The 15,883-nt window shown below is 38.6% G+C and overlaps 1 protein-coding gene across 2 annotated transcripts in view; it reads left to right on the top strand.

Annotated features, from left to right (window-relative positions):
- Positions 1-15,883, top strand: part of AKAP7 (A-kinase anchoring protein 7) — a 138,608-nt gene that overhangs the window by 22,434 nt on the left and 100,291 nt on the right. For both annotated transcript variants that reach the window (XM_044386332.3, XM_048225935.2), the window contains exons 4-5: positions 8,781-8,917; positions 15,586-15,746. In XM_044386332.3, coding sequence (XP_044242267.3) covers positions 8,781-8,917; positions 15,586-15,746 — 298 coding nt within the window. The remainder of the gene's footprint in view (positions 1-8,780; positions 8,918-15,585; positions 15,747-15,883) is intronic.

Raw genomic sequence — 15,883 nt, 5'->3', positions numbered from 1 at the left:
AGTGTTGCCAGATAGCATGTCAAGGTTAGTTCTCTCTAAGCATTTGCTCCCTGCAATGGAGGAACCTTTCAGAAGCAGAGAGTAGTGACCAGGTAGAAAAAGAGGGTTCTGAAATCTCTGCTGGGGAAGTAAAGTGGGATTTCTTGCTGCTGAGTCCTGTGTATGGTGATGATTATTGCAACACAGTTTCTTTAAAAATTGCTCATTGTTGTAACGATTTAATATTGTATGATAAACTTGGGTAGAAATCTATTAAAAATCTGAAAAATTAATGTGGTATGAATAATAGGAAATAGGACCAGCCAATTGGCCCAAACTAAGACGCCCTTGAATGTGGTTGAGAGCTACAGTATCTAATTAAAACTGCTGGAGCAGTGAGGTAGGAAAGAACAGCTCATTTGCAAGATTGACTGTTTTCATATCTTTGTGCAACTCGAGAGGCAAATCAGAATTTGTTTGATCGTGGACTGTGATCTCTTTTACTAGTGTTAAACAAAAATTTCTGGTAAATTTGAAGATCCAGTTGGCTTTATCAAACGAGTCATAAATTGGGCAGCACCTCATGTGCCAGAGAAAAAAGTGCTCCATCAGGCTGCAGAAAGGGAAAGGGTTTTAAAGGTAGAGAGGGAGAGGAAAGAAGGAAACTATTAGCAAAGAATCCATCATTTTAGGTAAGGTCACCCTCCCAAGGAGAATGGAAGGGGTCTGTCAGGACCCCTTCCTGCTGATCAGGAAATTTCATGTGGAGTGGTTAGGTTCCTGGGGGGCAGTTAGGTTGGCTGTTAAGTCTTGGTTGGCTGACTGACTTGAGGCTCTTAACCTATGTGACTCCATTTTGGGCCTGTGGTTTTCTTTTTTTAAAGATTTTATTTATTTATTTGACAGAGAGACAACCAGCGAGAGAGGGAAGACAAGCAGGGGGAGTGGGAGAGGAAGAAGCAGGCTTCCAGTGGAGGACCCTGATGTGGGGCTCGATCCCAGAACGCCGGGATCATGCCCTGAGCCAAAGGCAGACCCTTAACGACTGACCCACTCAGGCACCCCTGGGCCTGTGGTTTTCTTTTTAACACTAGGCACATTTTGCATTTTTTCTCCCCGTATTTAACTAGAATGTTTCTAGGGGATGCTAATGAATTTTTAAAAATCAAAGCAAATGAAATTGAAATCAAAGAAATAAATATCAAAAGAAAAAAAATATTATTGATACATTCCAGGAAATTTCTAGTCTGTAGGATCACAGTTTAGCTGGGGAGAAAAGATACATAAAAAGAGAATTTGTATTACCTAGCAATACAAGGTTTTAGAATTTAATGCAATAAAGAATTAGATTCTGATTTTACTGGTACATATCAGTAAAAACTGGTGGGTTAACAGTACAATAGTCCTTTTTTAAAAAATTTTTAATTTTGCTTTTTAAAATTTTGTTTATTTGACAGAGAGAGACACAGCGAGAGAAGAACACAGGCAGGGGGAGTGGGGGAGGGAAAAGCAGCCTTCCCGCTGAGCAGGGAGCCTGATGTGGGGCTCGATCCCAGGACCCTGGGATCATGACCTGAGCCGAAGCCAGACACTTAATGACTGAGCCACCCGGGTGCCCCAACAGTACAATAGTCCTTAAAACTGTTTAGGTAACACAGTTTAATGTCATGAGCAATTATCTATTATGTTATATGTTATATATTATATTAAAATACTTGTGTGTTATTTGGACAGATTTTCTTTGAAATTTAGGATCATCTGCACATATGGGAGTTAGAAGAAAGCTGGAGGTCAGAGGTGGTGCTGCTTACTCAAGAAGTCAGAAGCCAGGTCCTTAGGACTGAGACTGTGAAATAGGCAAAGTGATTTCCCCACGGACACACAATTTATGATTGGAAGAGATCCCAAGTTCCTTATTTTGTTTTGCTGTGTAGCAATTGTTCCACTATACTCCATGAGAATAGAAGTTAGGGGAGCACTTCTGTAAGTTGCTTTAATTAGGCCCTTCATGTAGTCTGTCTGCTTTCACTCCTCCATCCTTTGCCCCCGTGGTGGTCTGCACAGCAGCTCTGTGTCCCCTTCATGTCGGCGTTACATCCCTCCTTGCCTTGTTCTGGCCTCCTGCCTCTTCCAGTGAATTTCGGTGGGGTGATGTGGAGGAGAAGGGCAGGGTGGGGGAGGGGATGAAGACGAAAGGGGGTCAAGAAATTCTTTCCTTCTGCCACTTAGTTGAGGATTTGGGCCACAAAAGTGCCTGGAGCAAGGGGAAGAGAGAATGGTCTGTGGCTCTCTTAGTTTTCACCCTGTAAGCTGCTGTAGCCTTTGTTTCTGCTTCTCACTTTCTGGGAGGTTGTGTAGAACGTGGGAGGAGTTTAGCTTTGGAGTCCTACAGGCCTCGGTTGCATCCCAACTGGGCTACAGACTCTGTGCATGCAGGTCGGGTGACTTAATGTCTGTAAGTTTACATTTCCTTAGGTGTAAAATGGAGGTGATAATTATTTTCTGACCCAAATCTGGACATGTCACCCACCTGCTTATATATTTCACGATTTTCCTGTTGGTTTTAGGACAAAGACAGAGGCTTTACCATGTTCTATGAGGTTCTGCGTGGTTCAGCTTTCTCCACTTGCCACTCGTTCCTTCTGCTTGAGCCCGTCTGGCCTTGAACTTGCCATGTTCCTTCTGCCCCCAGAGAAAGCCTTTCCTGTTTGGGAGTTTTCTTTCGTCTCCTCTTGGTTTTGTTAGTGCCAAAATCTCAGTTCAAACCTCTTCACTGGTGACCACCTCGCCTTGGTCACCCCCACCTTGCCACCTCCAGGCTCTCATAGCTTCCCTTTTGTGATCTGTCCTCCTTGCAATCTCAACGTGTTCGCCTTCCTCACAGAGTTCTTCGGCTCCGTCCCAGTACCTAGAACAGAGCTTGGCAGGAGTAGAAAAATACACACACAGAATACTGTCATTTCAGGGGTGAGATGTGTTTGTGGCATACCAAAACATTTACAATATTTACAAATAAGAAATACAGTGTTAGAAATGGTGGTTTCAAAATACAGGTTCAACAGCCATCATTTGAGGGTAGGGTGACTTGTAGTTATGGGGAATGCAGGTTTCAAGTGACCTGGAAACCAAATAATTTAATGTTTCCCTCCCAAGATACTTATTTGTAGGTAACAGAAAGCTTACATACAAATACAGGAAGGAGAGGTAGGATGGGACAAGATTAGGAGGTACATTTTTTATCTTTTATATGAACATCTCTTTTGTTTGTTTGTTTTAAAGTATCAAATGTTAATTTTCTTTTAAAACTACTTAGGAGCTTTTGTGGGAAGGCCTGGGAAAAGAAGCAGCATTTATAACATTGTTTCAATGGGAGACTGTATTCCAAGTTCCAATTAAGTGACCTGCAAACAAGCTTTTAGAAGCTAGCACATTCACAATGAGTTGCTCTACTTTTGGCCTCTACTTGTTGGCATCTAGTTTTAAAGAAAAAAGTATTCAGACTTATATGGGTCTTTGATTTTTAAACCTATTCATAGATGTTTGAAATTCTTCATTAATGGAAATTCATAATTTCATACTTTTAAGAAATAGAATTGGAAAATGCATTACAATGGCTGCATAAAAATATCCTAATTTCAACTATATGAAATCATGTGTTTCTCCATTACCTGCAATGATAGTTACATTAGTTTAAAAATAAAAATAAAGAAGGAAAAAATTTAATGGAGTTGTAATAAATCCTACATGGTTCTTAAATGGCGAGAACTGTTTAATTATTAATTCTAGTTGGATTTACGCATATGTTGGTTTTATGTGCTTTCTTATGAGTGGTTATATTATAAGGTAAATCAGCACTGAAAAAAATGCAAGGGAACAATTAGAACCTGACCGAATTCAGGAGTATATTAATTTTTTATAAGATAATTTATTTATACCAATGGAAAAATATGATTTTCTTTGGGGGTTTTAAAAGTCATGTGTAACATTTAATTCCGTATTTTATCATTTTGAAATGTGAAAATTGCTGGTCTTATAAAAATAATAAAAGTAGATTTGTCCATTCAGTTCTTTTCTGGGAAATGTAATTGTAAAAGTATTTGATATTATAGTGTGTTTGTTAAGCACTTGGTAGATTTGGAAAGTTCTATCTGAGAATGATTTTTTACTTTTACTCCAGTTTTGTTCTGTCATCAATTTTTCAAGTTCTTTTCATGGTTGTAGACTAGCAAGAAAAATGAAAGTACTCAGCATTGAAGAAAAGTTACATAGCAAATTAAAGTGATAATTCTAGTAAATCTTAATGAGGCAGCAAATTTAGGAACAATGTAAGTTAATACCTTCAAAAATTCTGAAAATAATGTCAAAAGATGGGATCAAAGAAATTCTCCTGCTCTGTGCTGGAACGTAACTTCTCTCCCTTGTGCAGAAGCACTGTAACGTCAAGGCTTTTTCTTTGCACTCATATATGGCTTGAGTCAATTAGAAAGCTTAAAAGATATAAAAATGAATTTTCTTACTGCATTATTTTTAGGCATGGGGAATATGGCTTAGTGGTGAGGTTTAACAGGTGGATGTTTGTTCTTGTTCTCTAAACACAGAGATAATACTCAATGAAATATTTAAGATTTTGATGCTCTTATTTTTAAAAGTTTCTTTCAATATCATATTTAAATACAACTCTATAGTATTAGGTTTTCAGAATGTGCCTGTGCAGTGCTGTCAATGGCTGGGGATTAGGGTGACAGATAAGCTTTAGTGGCTTTATAGAATTTAATCAGTGGCTATAAAAATTAGTTTCCTTTGCCTTTTAATGACATTGGTACTTTTTAAAGTGGGTTATGGAAGAAGACTCTGAAGTTTTTTCCATTTTTCTTTTATGTTTTAAGAATGTAATTAGGAATCAAAGAGCATTTAAAAAGCCCTTAAGAGGATATCAAGGAATATATAAATTAATCTGGAGCATCAAAGCATAGCTGGAAATATATCACTTGATTTAGGGCACCTGGCTGGCTCAGTCGGAGGAGCATCTGACTTGATCTCAGGGTTGTGAGTTCAAGCCCCACGTTGGGCCTAGAGATGACTTAAATAAATAAAACTTTAAAAAAAAAAAGGAAATATATCACTTGATTAGACTATCTTCAGAATTTTCATAGGTTGAAATTAATCCTGCATCAAAAGTACTGTGTGACATTAGAGAATTAATCTTCAAAGTATTTTATGGTTTTTAATTTTCAATTTACAAGCTACTAGATAATTAAAAAATGTGAATGGTCTGAAACTATTTTACCATGCTGGACATTGCACTAACATGCTGAGTACACAAATGAATGCAATTGTTTGATCATTATCTTGAATTTACATGTAATTGGTATTGGAGCCCAAAATGAAGAGTGTTTTTATGAAAATGCACTCTACCCACTAGGTACAAGTAGCAAGGGTGGCTCAGTTGGTTGAATGTCAGTCCAACTCGTTTTTGGTTCAGGTCATAATCTCGGGGTCCTGGGATGGAGCCCTGTGATGGAATCTGTGCTCACTGGGGAGTCTGCTTGGAGTTCTCACTCTCCCTCTCCCCCTCCTTGCACACATGTGCTCTCTCTCTCTCTCTCAAGTAAATAAATAAACCTTTAAAAGAACCAACCAAACAAAAAAAAAACAAGTAGCAAGTCCCCAGTTATGACATAAGTATCTCCAAACATTGCCAAATGGTACCCGGGAGGCAGAACAGCATAGGGTAGAGAACCACTGATTTTAATATTGGCAGTGTACCATACCTTATATTAGGCAAGTGGTGTAGAGCTTACAAAGTATTTTCATGTAGCTTATCTACTTTGATCTATAACACAACACTGTAAGCTTGGCAATGCAGATTCTATTATTCCTATTTTACAACTGAAGAAGCCAAGACACAGTGAGACTAGGTGACTTGGGTGGATGCACACCTGTGGTAGACTTGGGGTTAAAATCCAGAATCTCTGAGCCAAGTCCAGCACCCTCAATTTGCATCATTCTGTTTATAACACAGAGTTCTCATGTTCAGTTAAACCAGAATTACCATTTGTACTGGCTAAGATTTGGAGATGTAATTATATTGTTTAGAGATACGACTTTTTTTTTAACTGAAGTATAGTTGACACACAGTGTTACATTCGTTTCAGTTGTACAACATAGTCTATATGTTATGCTGTGCTCCCCACAAGTGTAGCTACCATCTATCACCATGCAATGCTATTATAATACCATTGACATATTCACTCTGCTGTACCTTTCATCCCCTTGACTTACTCATTCCACAACAGGGAGCCTGTATTTCCCACTCCCCTTCATCCATTTTGCCCATCCCCCTCCCCATAACCATGAGTTTGTTTTCAGTATCTGTGGGTCTGTTTCTGGTTTTTGTTTGTTTTGTTTTTTAGATTCCACGTATAAGTGAAATCTTATGGTATTTATCTTTCTCTGTCTAACTTATCTCGCGTAGCATAATACCTTCTAGGTCCATCAGTGTATTTTGCAAATGGCAAGATCTCATCCCTTTTTATGTCTGAGTAACATTCCATTTCATATACACATAAATATATATATTTATTTGTCCCCTCTTGAAAATAAATCAAGTCCTTTTATCTGTTGCATTTTTTCTCACGTATTGTAATTTATCCTTAAGTTTCTTTGATGTTTTGGGTATATGATTTTGAAGAGATTTTTTTAATCTTCTGTTTTTCAGTTTATTTTAATAGAGTTAATACCCATATCTACCACATAGCAGTGTTCAAAGGCTTCACTGAACTGGTATGTGTAAAATGCTCACGTTAGTCCCTGGAACCTAGTGATCACACCGTAGAGGTTAGTTACTGCTATAGTTCTTTAAATATTGTTCTTTTGTTTTGTTTTCTTAATTAAAAACTATTTTTTTTGAGAAAAAAACTTTATTTCTGTAAGTAAGGGAGTAGATAATTATATTGGAACCCTAGGCTATTAAAAAATGATTTGGAAAATTTCTAATAAATTTTAGGTGAAAAACACATTTCAGAATAATGTGAACTGACATTTACTGATGTATCCTTATGCCAGTTCTTTTCTTTCTTTTACTTCAATTTAATTCTAGCATAGTTAACATACAGTGTGCTATTAGTTTCAGGTATGCTTTTAAATATTGTTTTTATTATTGTTACTAGTCACCATGGCGAGAGGGTAGGTTAGAAGAAATGAACATTGTCCTTGAGTCATTAACAATTCAGTTTTATTGATAGAGAGTAGAGGAAAGTCTCTGTACCATCTTTGTGTACTGTTACGTCAGCAGTGCTTTGTTTATCAGGCCATCAGTATTCTTTTGCTAGGTTCCATAGAAGTGACATCTTGCTTTGGAAAATAGTATGTTAGGTGTTACTGCATGACTTCCTCCCAGGAAAGCACCATTTCCTCTGTCACTGTCTTCCGGATGGCAAGGAGGAGAGAAATGCTGAGATTATTTTGGGTGATGCGGATTTATTGTAAAGATACACGGGAAGTCAGACCCTGGGACGGCGTCTCATGATTTGTCCAGTCACATTCTGCAGATAATGGGAACATTGTTCAGGATAAAACAGCTACTCTCATATCAGAACAGTCTGCTGTGCTCATGATTCCATTTTTTCTTATCTCTGCTGTTTTTTAATGGGTTCTGCTTCTGTTGCCAGCCCCCCTCCTTCCCCTTTTCTCTCTGATGAATTCTGCTGCTTCAGAGCTTCTATGTGCCCTCTTTTCTCTGAGTATTGCTCAGTTTGCTGTTTCACATTCAAACCATTTTCCAACTTCACATGGAGAAGTTGACGGAAATTGGACCTAGCTGGAAGTGGAGGAGGGAAGAGCATCGTTCCCCCTGCTTGTTTCAGAGCAGGGACTGAGAGGGGGACAGTCTGATGAGAGACGAGGGCGCTCACCTCCATTCAGACTGTAATAGTTTTTCTAACATATGCATTTGGACTTCTTTGCAACTCTCTTTCTATGGTTGTGCCCCTCCTCACACATCTGGGAAAATGACAATGTCACTCCTGTTGAGATTATTGCTGTCCTAAAAAATTTTAAAGGCCATGAAGAATGGGTTCTCAGACACATTCACTTGGGGACAAATAAATAATACTTCCAACAGGAATGGAATGTTGTCTGCTGGTTTGACCTTTCTGTGGCAAGAATAAAACTTTTTTTTTTTTTTAATTTTAGGAAAGATCGTAATTATCATGAGTCATACTGCATATTCCAAGGACGAGTTTCTGAAAAGATGCATGGACTGAGAGGTTGTCAACCAGTGGGTTCAAACAGTGACCCAATTTGTAATATAAGGGTATTAGGCTTGATTTTTTTTTTTTTTTAAGATTTATTTATTTTAGAGAGAGAGAGAGAGCATGCATGCATGACTGGGTCGGGCAGAGGGAGAGGGAGAGAGAATCTCAAGCAGACCGCATGTTGAGCATGGAATCCAATGTGGGGCTCGATCTCATGACTCTGACATCACAACCTGAGCCGAAATCAAGAGTTGGGTGCTTAACCAACTGTGCCACCCAGGCACTGCTACGCTAGGCTTGATGTTTTTAAGATAGATAAAGATTGTATGATTTTTAAAAACTCATACATCATATTAAGCTTCCCAAGTCATTTTATCCAGGATATTTGAGAACAAATAGGTAATTAAGCACTGCTTGGTTGAAGAATCTTGACATAGTTCTAATTTTGGTTGTTGCTTATTTTTCTTCTTGATTTACATGTTGCCGTAAGGAAATTTTGCTTACCTAATCTCTGTTTTGTGTGTATATGTGTGTGTGTGTGATTAGATTACAAGAAGAATTAAGATTCTGCAAAATGCAATAATACAACAAGATAAGCAACTAGCCAAAGCAATGACCAGTGATGGCTCCTTTCATATTACCCTGCTAGTGATGCAATTATTAAATGAAGATGAAGTAAACATGTGAGTAATACGTCTTCCTTGAATATCATTTTCCAAATTACTACTTTAATATAAGTAAGCATAGCAGAATCCAGAGGGATTGAAATTCTAAGGAACCATTCTTTGTTATAATTTATTGCAGTTAATGGTCAATGTACAGAATTAGCAATACAAATATTCCTCCTAGGGGCGCCTGGGTGGCACAGCGGTTAAGCGTCTGCCTTCGGCTCAGGGCGTGATCCCGGCGTTGTGGGATCGAGCCCCACATCAGGCTCCTCCGCTATGAGCCTGCTTCTTCCTCTCCCACTCCCCCTGCTTGTGTTCCCTCTCTCACTGGCTGTCTCTATCTCTGTCAAATTAATAAATAAATAAAATCTTAAAAAAAACAAAACAAAACAAATATTCCTCCTAATCTAGACTTTTAAACTCTGTTATTGTTATCAAATAGTAGCCCTTGGTTATGCAGTTGTTTTGCCCATGTTAATTGTGTAAGCACTCCGGAGGCTGGCCATTTAGGTTAGGATTCTTGGTAGAGATTCTGGAACCATGGCACAACCATCTCTGAATAGCTGCCTGATTTGGGGCAAATTGTCCACTTTTTAAGTAAATGGTACTTAAATAATATTACCAGTACATGTAAGAGCTCCTGGTACAGGGCCACACAGCAGGCAGCTGGTGTTATTAGATATTCCCTTAGGCCAGTAGACAATTACAGTTTTACCGTACTCAGTCATAGAGTACCTATATACTACCGACTCCTAATTCTAGAGTTGTGCCATAAAGGTTGAGTCTAAGTCATTGGCTGCTGCTTTCCAGCCTGGAGTGGAGAAACCTTGGTCTTCCCCCCAGTTCTCTGGGATACTCTGTCTGTGCGTATGATTGCTCCTTTCCATGTTACCTTCTGTATAGCTCTCTGGATTAAGCTCTTAAGCTTTAGCTCTTTGGAAAACCAGAGTCAGAATGTATTGCAGGTTACTTCTGTTTTCTACCCTGACATGTAGTTTCCTGAGGGAACGAAGAACAAGGCTTGAATTGGGAAGAGGGTGAGGAAAAGGGAGAAAACGGTGAGCTAGTACCTCAAAATATGAAGACAAATTATGATTCTTGTAGCTATGTCTTTTAAACAGTAGACACTCATGTCTCTAGAGATTGGTCTTCTGATGTCTTCCACCCTGATCTCCCCAAAAGCAGGTCTTGGGCACCCTGCAATTGCAGAGAGGCCTAGAAGATTTTTTAGTTGACTCACTTTCGCTGTTCACTTTGCCAGTCAGAAGACAAAATAAATAGTCCTATGCTATTAAAGGAAAAGAAGCCAAAGAAGATGTAACAAGGAGAAGGTGAAAGACTGAGAGAAGAGTAGTGCCCTGTGTGTGTTAGAATGGTGAATTAGTCAGAGATCTCCAGAGACACAGAACCAATAGGATATATATATCTGTATGGATATCTAGATGTGTTGACATCTCAACATATCTGTATCTATAGTTACGTACAGAATTTGTTTTAAGGAGTTAGCTCATATGACTGTGGAGGCTGGTGAGTCCAAAACTTGCAGGGCAGGCTAGAGACCCAGGGAAGAGTTAATGTAGTCCCAAGTCCAAAGGCAGTTTGGAGGCAGAATTCTTTCTTTCTTGGAGGACCTCAGTCTTTTCTCTTGGTAAGCTGGTGCAAGGGGTGGCAAGTAGGAGACACTGAACCAGCAAGATATTCAAAAGAACTTCAGTGTGGTCAGTGAAAGCACAGAAAACTTTGAGGAGGGTTGTAGGTGGTGGCTGCTCTGAGTCTTATTGTCCAGGGTGGGACCGAGTATGGAGCCCTTCCAGTGCGGGGTGGAGTCTGCGAGGCATGAAGCCAGACACAATGTTCTTGCTCCCCTGTTGGGGTTGAATGTTCTTTCCAACCCTGGCCCCCACCAGTGCTGGAGCAGAGAATTAGAAATGATAGAGATATTCGCATTGGTATAGGGTTCTCAGTGTGTAGCTGGGGAATACTCAAGCTCTTTGGAGAAGTTCCTGTTCAACTAATGCTGGAAGAATGTGGTGTCACATAGATGGTAGAGTCGAGTTGAGGAAGATTTCTAACAGATGGACCTGAGGTAGTTCCTTCAATTCCCCATTGCCTATCAAGACATAAAGATGGGTGCAGAAGTTTCTTGTGCCCTGGTGGGTGGATGTGGAAGTCCAACTGAGGAAGAATTGGTGCATCAGAAGGAGCTGGGTAAGGGATGAGGACACTGCTGAACATCCGTGTTTGTTGATCAGAGACTCTGGCAGAGCTCTCGTGCTTCAGTACAAAGTACAAAGCCCCTGACATAGGGCACCTAGGGATATGACCACACCTGTCCCCCCGAAATGGGAATCTCTGAGGATTCAAACAGCAAGCAGTCCAGAGGTGGTCCTCAGTCCTCCTAGAAGGGTGTGCTGGATTCCTTGGGAAGGAGGAGAGAGGGAAGGGACAAACTCCTGAAATGAGGTTTGAATTAACTGAATAATTACACCCCAAAGAGACTTTTTTATTTTATTTATTTATTTATTTATTTATTTATTTATTTATTTATTTATTTTCTGAATACCATGAGACAAATTTTATTAAAAATTACAAAATTTTGAAAATAAACTGGGAGATACTGCTCTGTAGTTCTGTGAGCAATACATCAGAACGTCACTGTGTGGACCAACTGGAATGCTCATACACTGCTGGTGACAGTGTCACTGGTACAGCCACACTGGGAAGCTATTTCAAAATATCTGTAAATTTGCACATATCATGTTCTAAACCCCGGTGATCCCATTCCTAGGAACGTACCTGTTAGGTATGTAGTCTGTTCATCAAAAGACATATACAGGAAGGTTTTGATCAGAGACTTTTTTAAATCAGAAAAGATTGAGTCACCATTGATCAGTAAGTTTAGGTTTCTCTCTGTCATCAGAAATGGGTCTTGGCCATGGCATACGGCATGCCTTTGTCAGCCTCTGCTCTCAGCTTCCATCCCCCATACAAATATTATTTCCTTTTATTCTTTTAATGGTGTTGGGAGGCAGCACAGAAATTCCATCTCTCTTCTACATATGAGGAAACAAGAGCCCTAGGAATTAAGCAAATACTGGTCAGCAGAGAGGCCAGAACTAGTCAGTTCTCTATTACTTCATGGGGTGTGTGTGTATGAAAGACGGGGAAGCGCAAAGAGAAGGGGTGGGGTGGAGACAGGAAGGAGAGGATGAGCACAAGGGCATGAGAGGAGGGAAAGATCAGTCTGCACAGGTATGAATGGCCTCCTATTGGAAGCCTCTGTGGCCTCTACTGATGAACACGTGGTGTGCAGTGGGGTTGGGGTGAGAGGGCAGGTATGCCTCCAATGTATTGTACTGCTTACATTTCTCAGTGGAGGTAGGACTGCCCTCTCCAGGAGACTTAGGACTCTTTGCAGGAGACGTATTTTTGGTTGTCACAATTACTGAGGAGCGCTGTGGACATTTGATAGACAGGAATGAGGGTTGCTAAGCTATCTGCATTGCATGGGACAATCCTGAATTAGGCAGCAGCATTTGCCCTAAGGCATGGCATCACACATTGAAGAATTACAGAGAGCATGGTGACACTGCGTCGTTCAGGCCTGTGTTTTACCAGAGGTTTTTGCAAATACTTTTAGTTTCATGAAAAAACAAAATGTTTAGCAAGTTAACTTTGTGTTTGAAGTGGCATCCTTATGCAACTTTATGATACTGGGGATATCCTCTCTACTAGAAGATGATGACCAGATATTTGCGGTTTAGTAATTCTTGACAAAGTTATAATGAAAAATCTAAGAAGTAAATGAGGTTTGCTATATAGACAAGATAGTGTTTTGCAACTCAACCAGCATTAATTATCAGTCATGTGCAAGATACTGAACTAAGTGCTTTGGGGAAAAGGAAGATGAATCAGGAATGGCTCTTCTGCTCATGGATTATACGATTAAGTTGACTAGATAATGATATGAACTCAAATAACTATAATAGAAAAATGTAAAAACTGGTATGTTTCATAAGATATAAAGTATTAATGGAATTTCAAAGGAGTAAAGATTGCCTACTAGTTTGGGAAGCCAGCGAAGTGTCTGTGGCAGTGTTAACTTTTATTTTTTATTTTATTTTGTTTTTAAAAAAGATTTATTTATTTATTTATTTGAGAGAGAGCATACGAGTGGAGGGAGGGGCAGAGGGAGAGGGAGAATCCTTCAGCAGACTCCCCACTGAGCAGGAAGCCCAACGCGGGGCTTGATCTCAGGACCCTGAGATGGTGACCTGAGCTGAAATCAAGAGTCAGATGCTTAATGGACTGAGCCACCCAGGTGCCCTAGCAGTGTTAACTTTTAAATGAGGAACAGAATCAAGATATGACTTCACTTTGGGTAGCTATATAGTGAGAGAGAAACCAGTTGGATTTTCCGGTAAAACATTATTCAAATGAAAGATTTTCTAAGTCTCTAATCTTTTAATTTTACCTTTCATCCTACACTGTATAATGTGCTGACATCTGTAATATCAGTTCCTTGTTCTATGTTCTTACTTTTCAAAATCTAGTATCATTATTTAGGTGTTTAATGATATATTGATCAATGGGTTGGGTATGGAGTACGCAGAAGCAATTTTTTAAAATCATGAATTTCTTTAGGGTGCCTGGCTGGCCAGTCAGTAGAGCATGCGACTGTTGATCTCAGGGTTGCGAGTTTAAGCCCATGGTGGGTGTAGAGATTACCTAAAAACATTAAAAACAAAAACAAAAACATGAATTTCTTCAGATATCAACTCTGGTCCTTTGCCCTCACAACGTAGAAGAAAGGCATAGAAATTTGTGAGGCCAAACCCAGCTGCTGAGTTGAAAAGATGGCGGCCCTGCCTTAATTTCAAATACACCTTTGGGTCTGAACTCTAGTTTCAGAGTTCTGTTTTACTCATTTTACCATAAGGAAGTCTTTTCCATAAATCACTCTTGAAAAGATATTCTACTTAAAAGAATTTGAAAGTTAGTGCTACTTACCAGTAAACACTATGACTTTCTTACTCTGTGATCAGTGACATCTCACTGGGACTTATTTATTGGTTTATGCTCCTAGAGAACTGAAAAAAACTGAAAGTGGACTGAGTTTAGATCATCTATATTTCTTTAATGAAAAATGGCATAGAGAATTCGCTGTCTGTAAAAAGCCCTAACCTTTAGCATGGCCTGCTTTAGTATATAGTTACATTTAAAAGGAGTATCTTGAATTCCCCAGTTTACGAACCATGAGCCAGAAGTGGCCGTTCTACTTTCACATGCCCTAACTCCCAGCACGGTAGAAGTACGTGCACTGCGTCTTTTTGGATGAACATAAATACAATCAGGAAAGATTGGATTTAGGATGCAGATTTGGAGGTACAATGAGACATGTTGATCTTTCCAAAGGTATTTTGAAGTTTTGGGCATTTTGTTATGGCATAGATGAGAATGGAAACTCAGTATGAAGTTATAGATAAAATCAGCTACAAACTTTACATGAAAACTAATTTAGAAATTGAAAGAGCTAGAAAAATACCTAAATTTCTTTTCACACATTTGACATATAATTACTGGTGAAGAAATCACATTGATCAAGACAGTTTAAATTAAGGATGTTTCAACAGAAGAGTGTTTTAAAGCCCTCTACATTATGTAAGAATGTACCTATTTCTTTTTGGAGTAATTGCTGCCCTCTAGTGAAATTTTAATTTTTTTCTCCTAACTTACCTACCCCAGAATTCTCTTAAAGATGGAAATAGTTTATCCTAATTTTCAAAATATTCCAAACCTGATAATGTTTAAATTCATCGTATAGTAAACATTTGTTATTATGAAGAAGAATAAAGCATTTGAAACACAGAGTAGTCCTATAATCACATAGGTTAAACAGAAATAAACTTATTGGCAAATATAAGCTTGTATTTTGTTAAATCCCCGTTACAGTATTACCTTATTACGGAGGCTATTATAGTTTAAGAGATAATGAATATTAAGTTTTAGTAGAGCACTTTGCAAATAGTAAATACTGTATTAGTACTTTTAGTAAGAATCCACATAATCTTTCCACAGAACCTAATATAAGCTCTTGTGGTGTTAGGTTTTTTGGAATATAGTATCAGTAATTTTTTTGAATTGCCTGTGCAGTGTTCCCTTGATTAAAAACTTCTTGGTAAACTATAAAATAGTGTTTTCTTTCATGTCTTTAATATAATATAAATTATAATTAGGTAAAGATTTATTTCACTTCTTCCGTAGTTTTTGTTTAAAAATCAGATAGGGAGACAAACCATGAGAGACTCTGGACTCGGGAACCAAACTGAGGGTTACAGAAGGGAGGGGGTTGGGGTGACGGAGTAACTGGGTGATGGGCATTAAGGAGGGCGTGTGTGGTGTTGAGCACTGGGTGTTATACACAACTAATGAATCGTTGAACACTACTTCGAAAACAAATGATGTACTATATATTGGGTAATGGAACATAATAAAAAAATAAATAAAAATTTTAAAAAATTAATATTAGCTTTATTTTAATCATATGGATTAGATTTTGAAGTTATTTTTGAGCTTTAATTAGAACAAATATCAAAATTTATCTCTCTGAAACTGATAATTGGTTTGGTTTTACATCTTTTATTACTTAATATGTTACTGAAAATTATATTATCTCTTACCAGGGGTATTGGTGCTCTTTTGGAATTAAAACCATTCATAGAAGAAATCCTCCAAGGAAAACAGTTGATTCTGCCCTTTCAAGGGATTGACACTTTTGGAAATCAGGTTGGATTTGTGAAGCTGGCAGAAGGAGAGCACATGAACTCACTTTTGGAGATAGCAGGTAAAACAAACAGTAGCACATCCATGTGAAATCTCATCTGTAGAAGAAATAATCTCTTCCCCATCCCCAATTCTTGTAATAGAGATTTGAAATCTTTTCACTTTGGGGAGCGTTATACCCTTGCTTAATAAATGAGC

This window comes from Ursus arctos, unplaced genomic scaffold (assembly GCF_023065955.2).
Source record: "Ursus arctos isolate Adak ecotype North America unplaced genomic scaffold, UrsArc2.0 scaffold_13, whole genome shotgun sequence".
In the NCBI taxonomy this organism is placed as follows: Eukaryota; Metazoa; Chordata; class Mammalia; order Carnivora; family Ursidae; genus Ursus; species Ursus arctos.
This window is presented reverse-complemented; position numbering and strand designations above follow the sequence as displayed.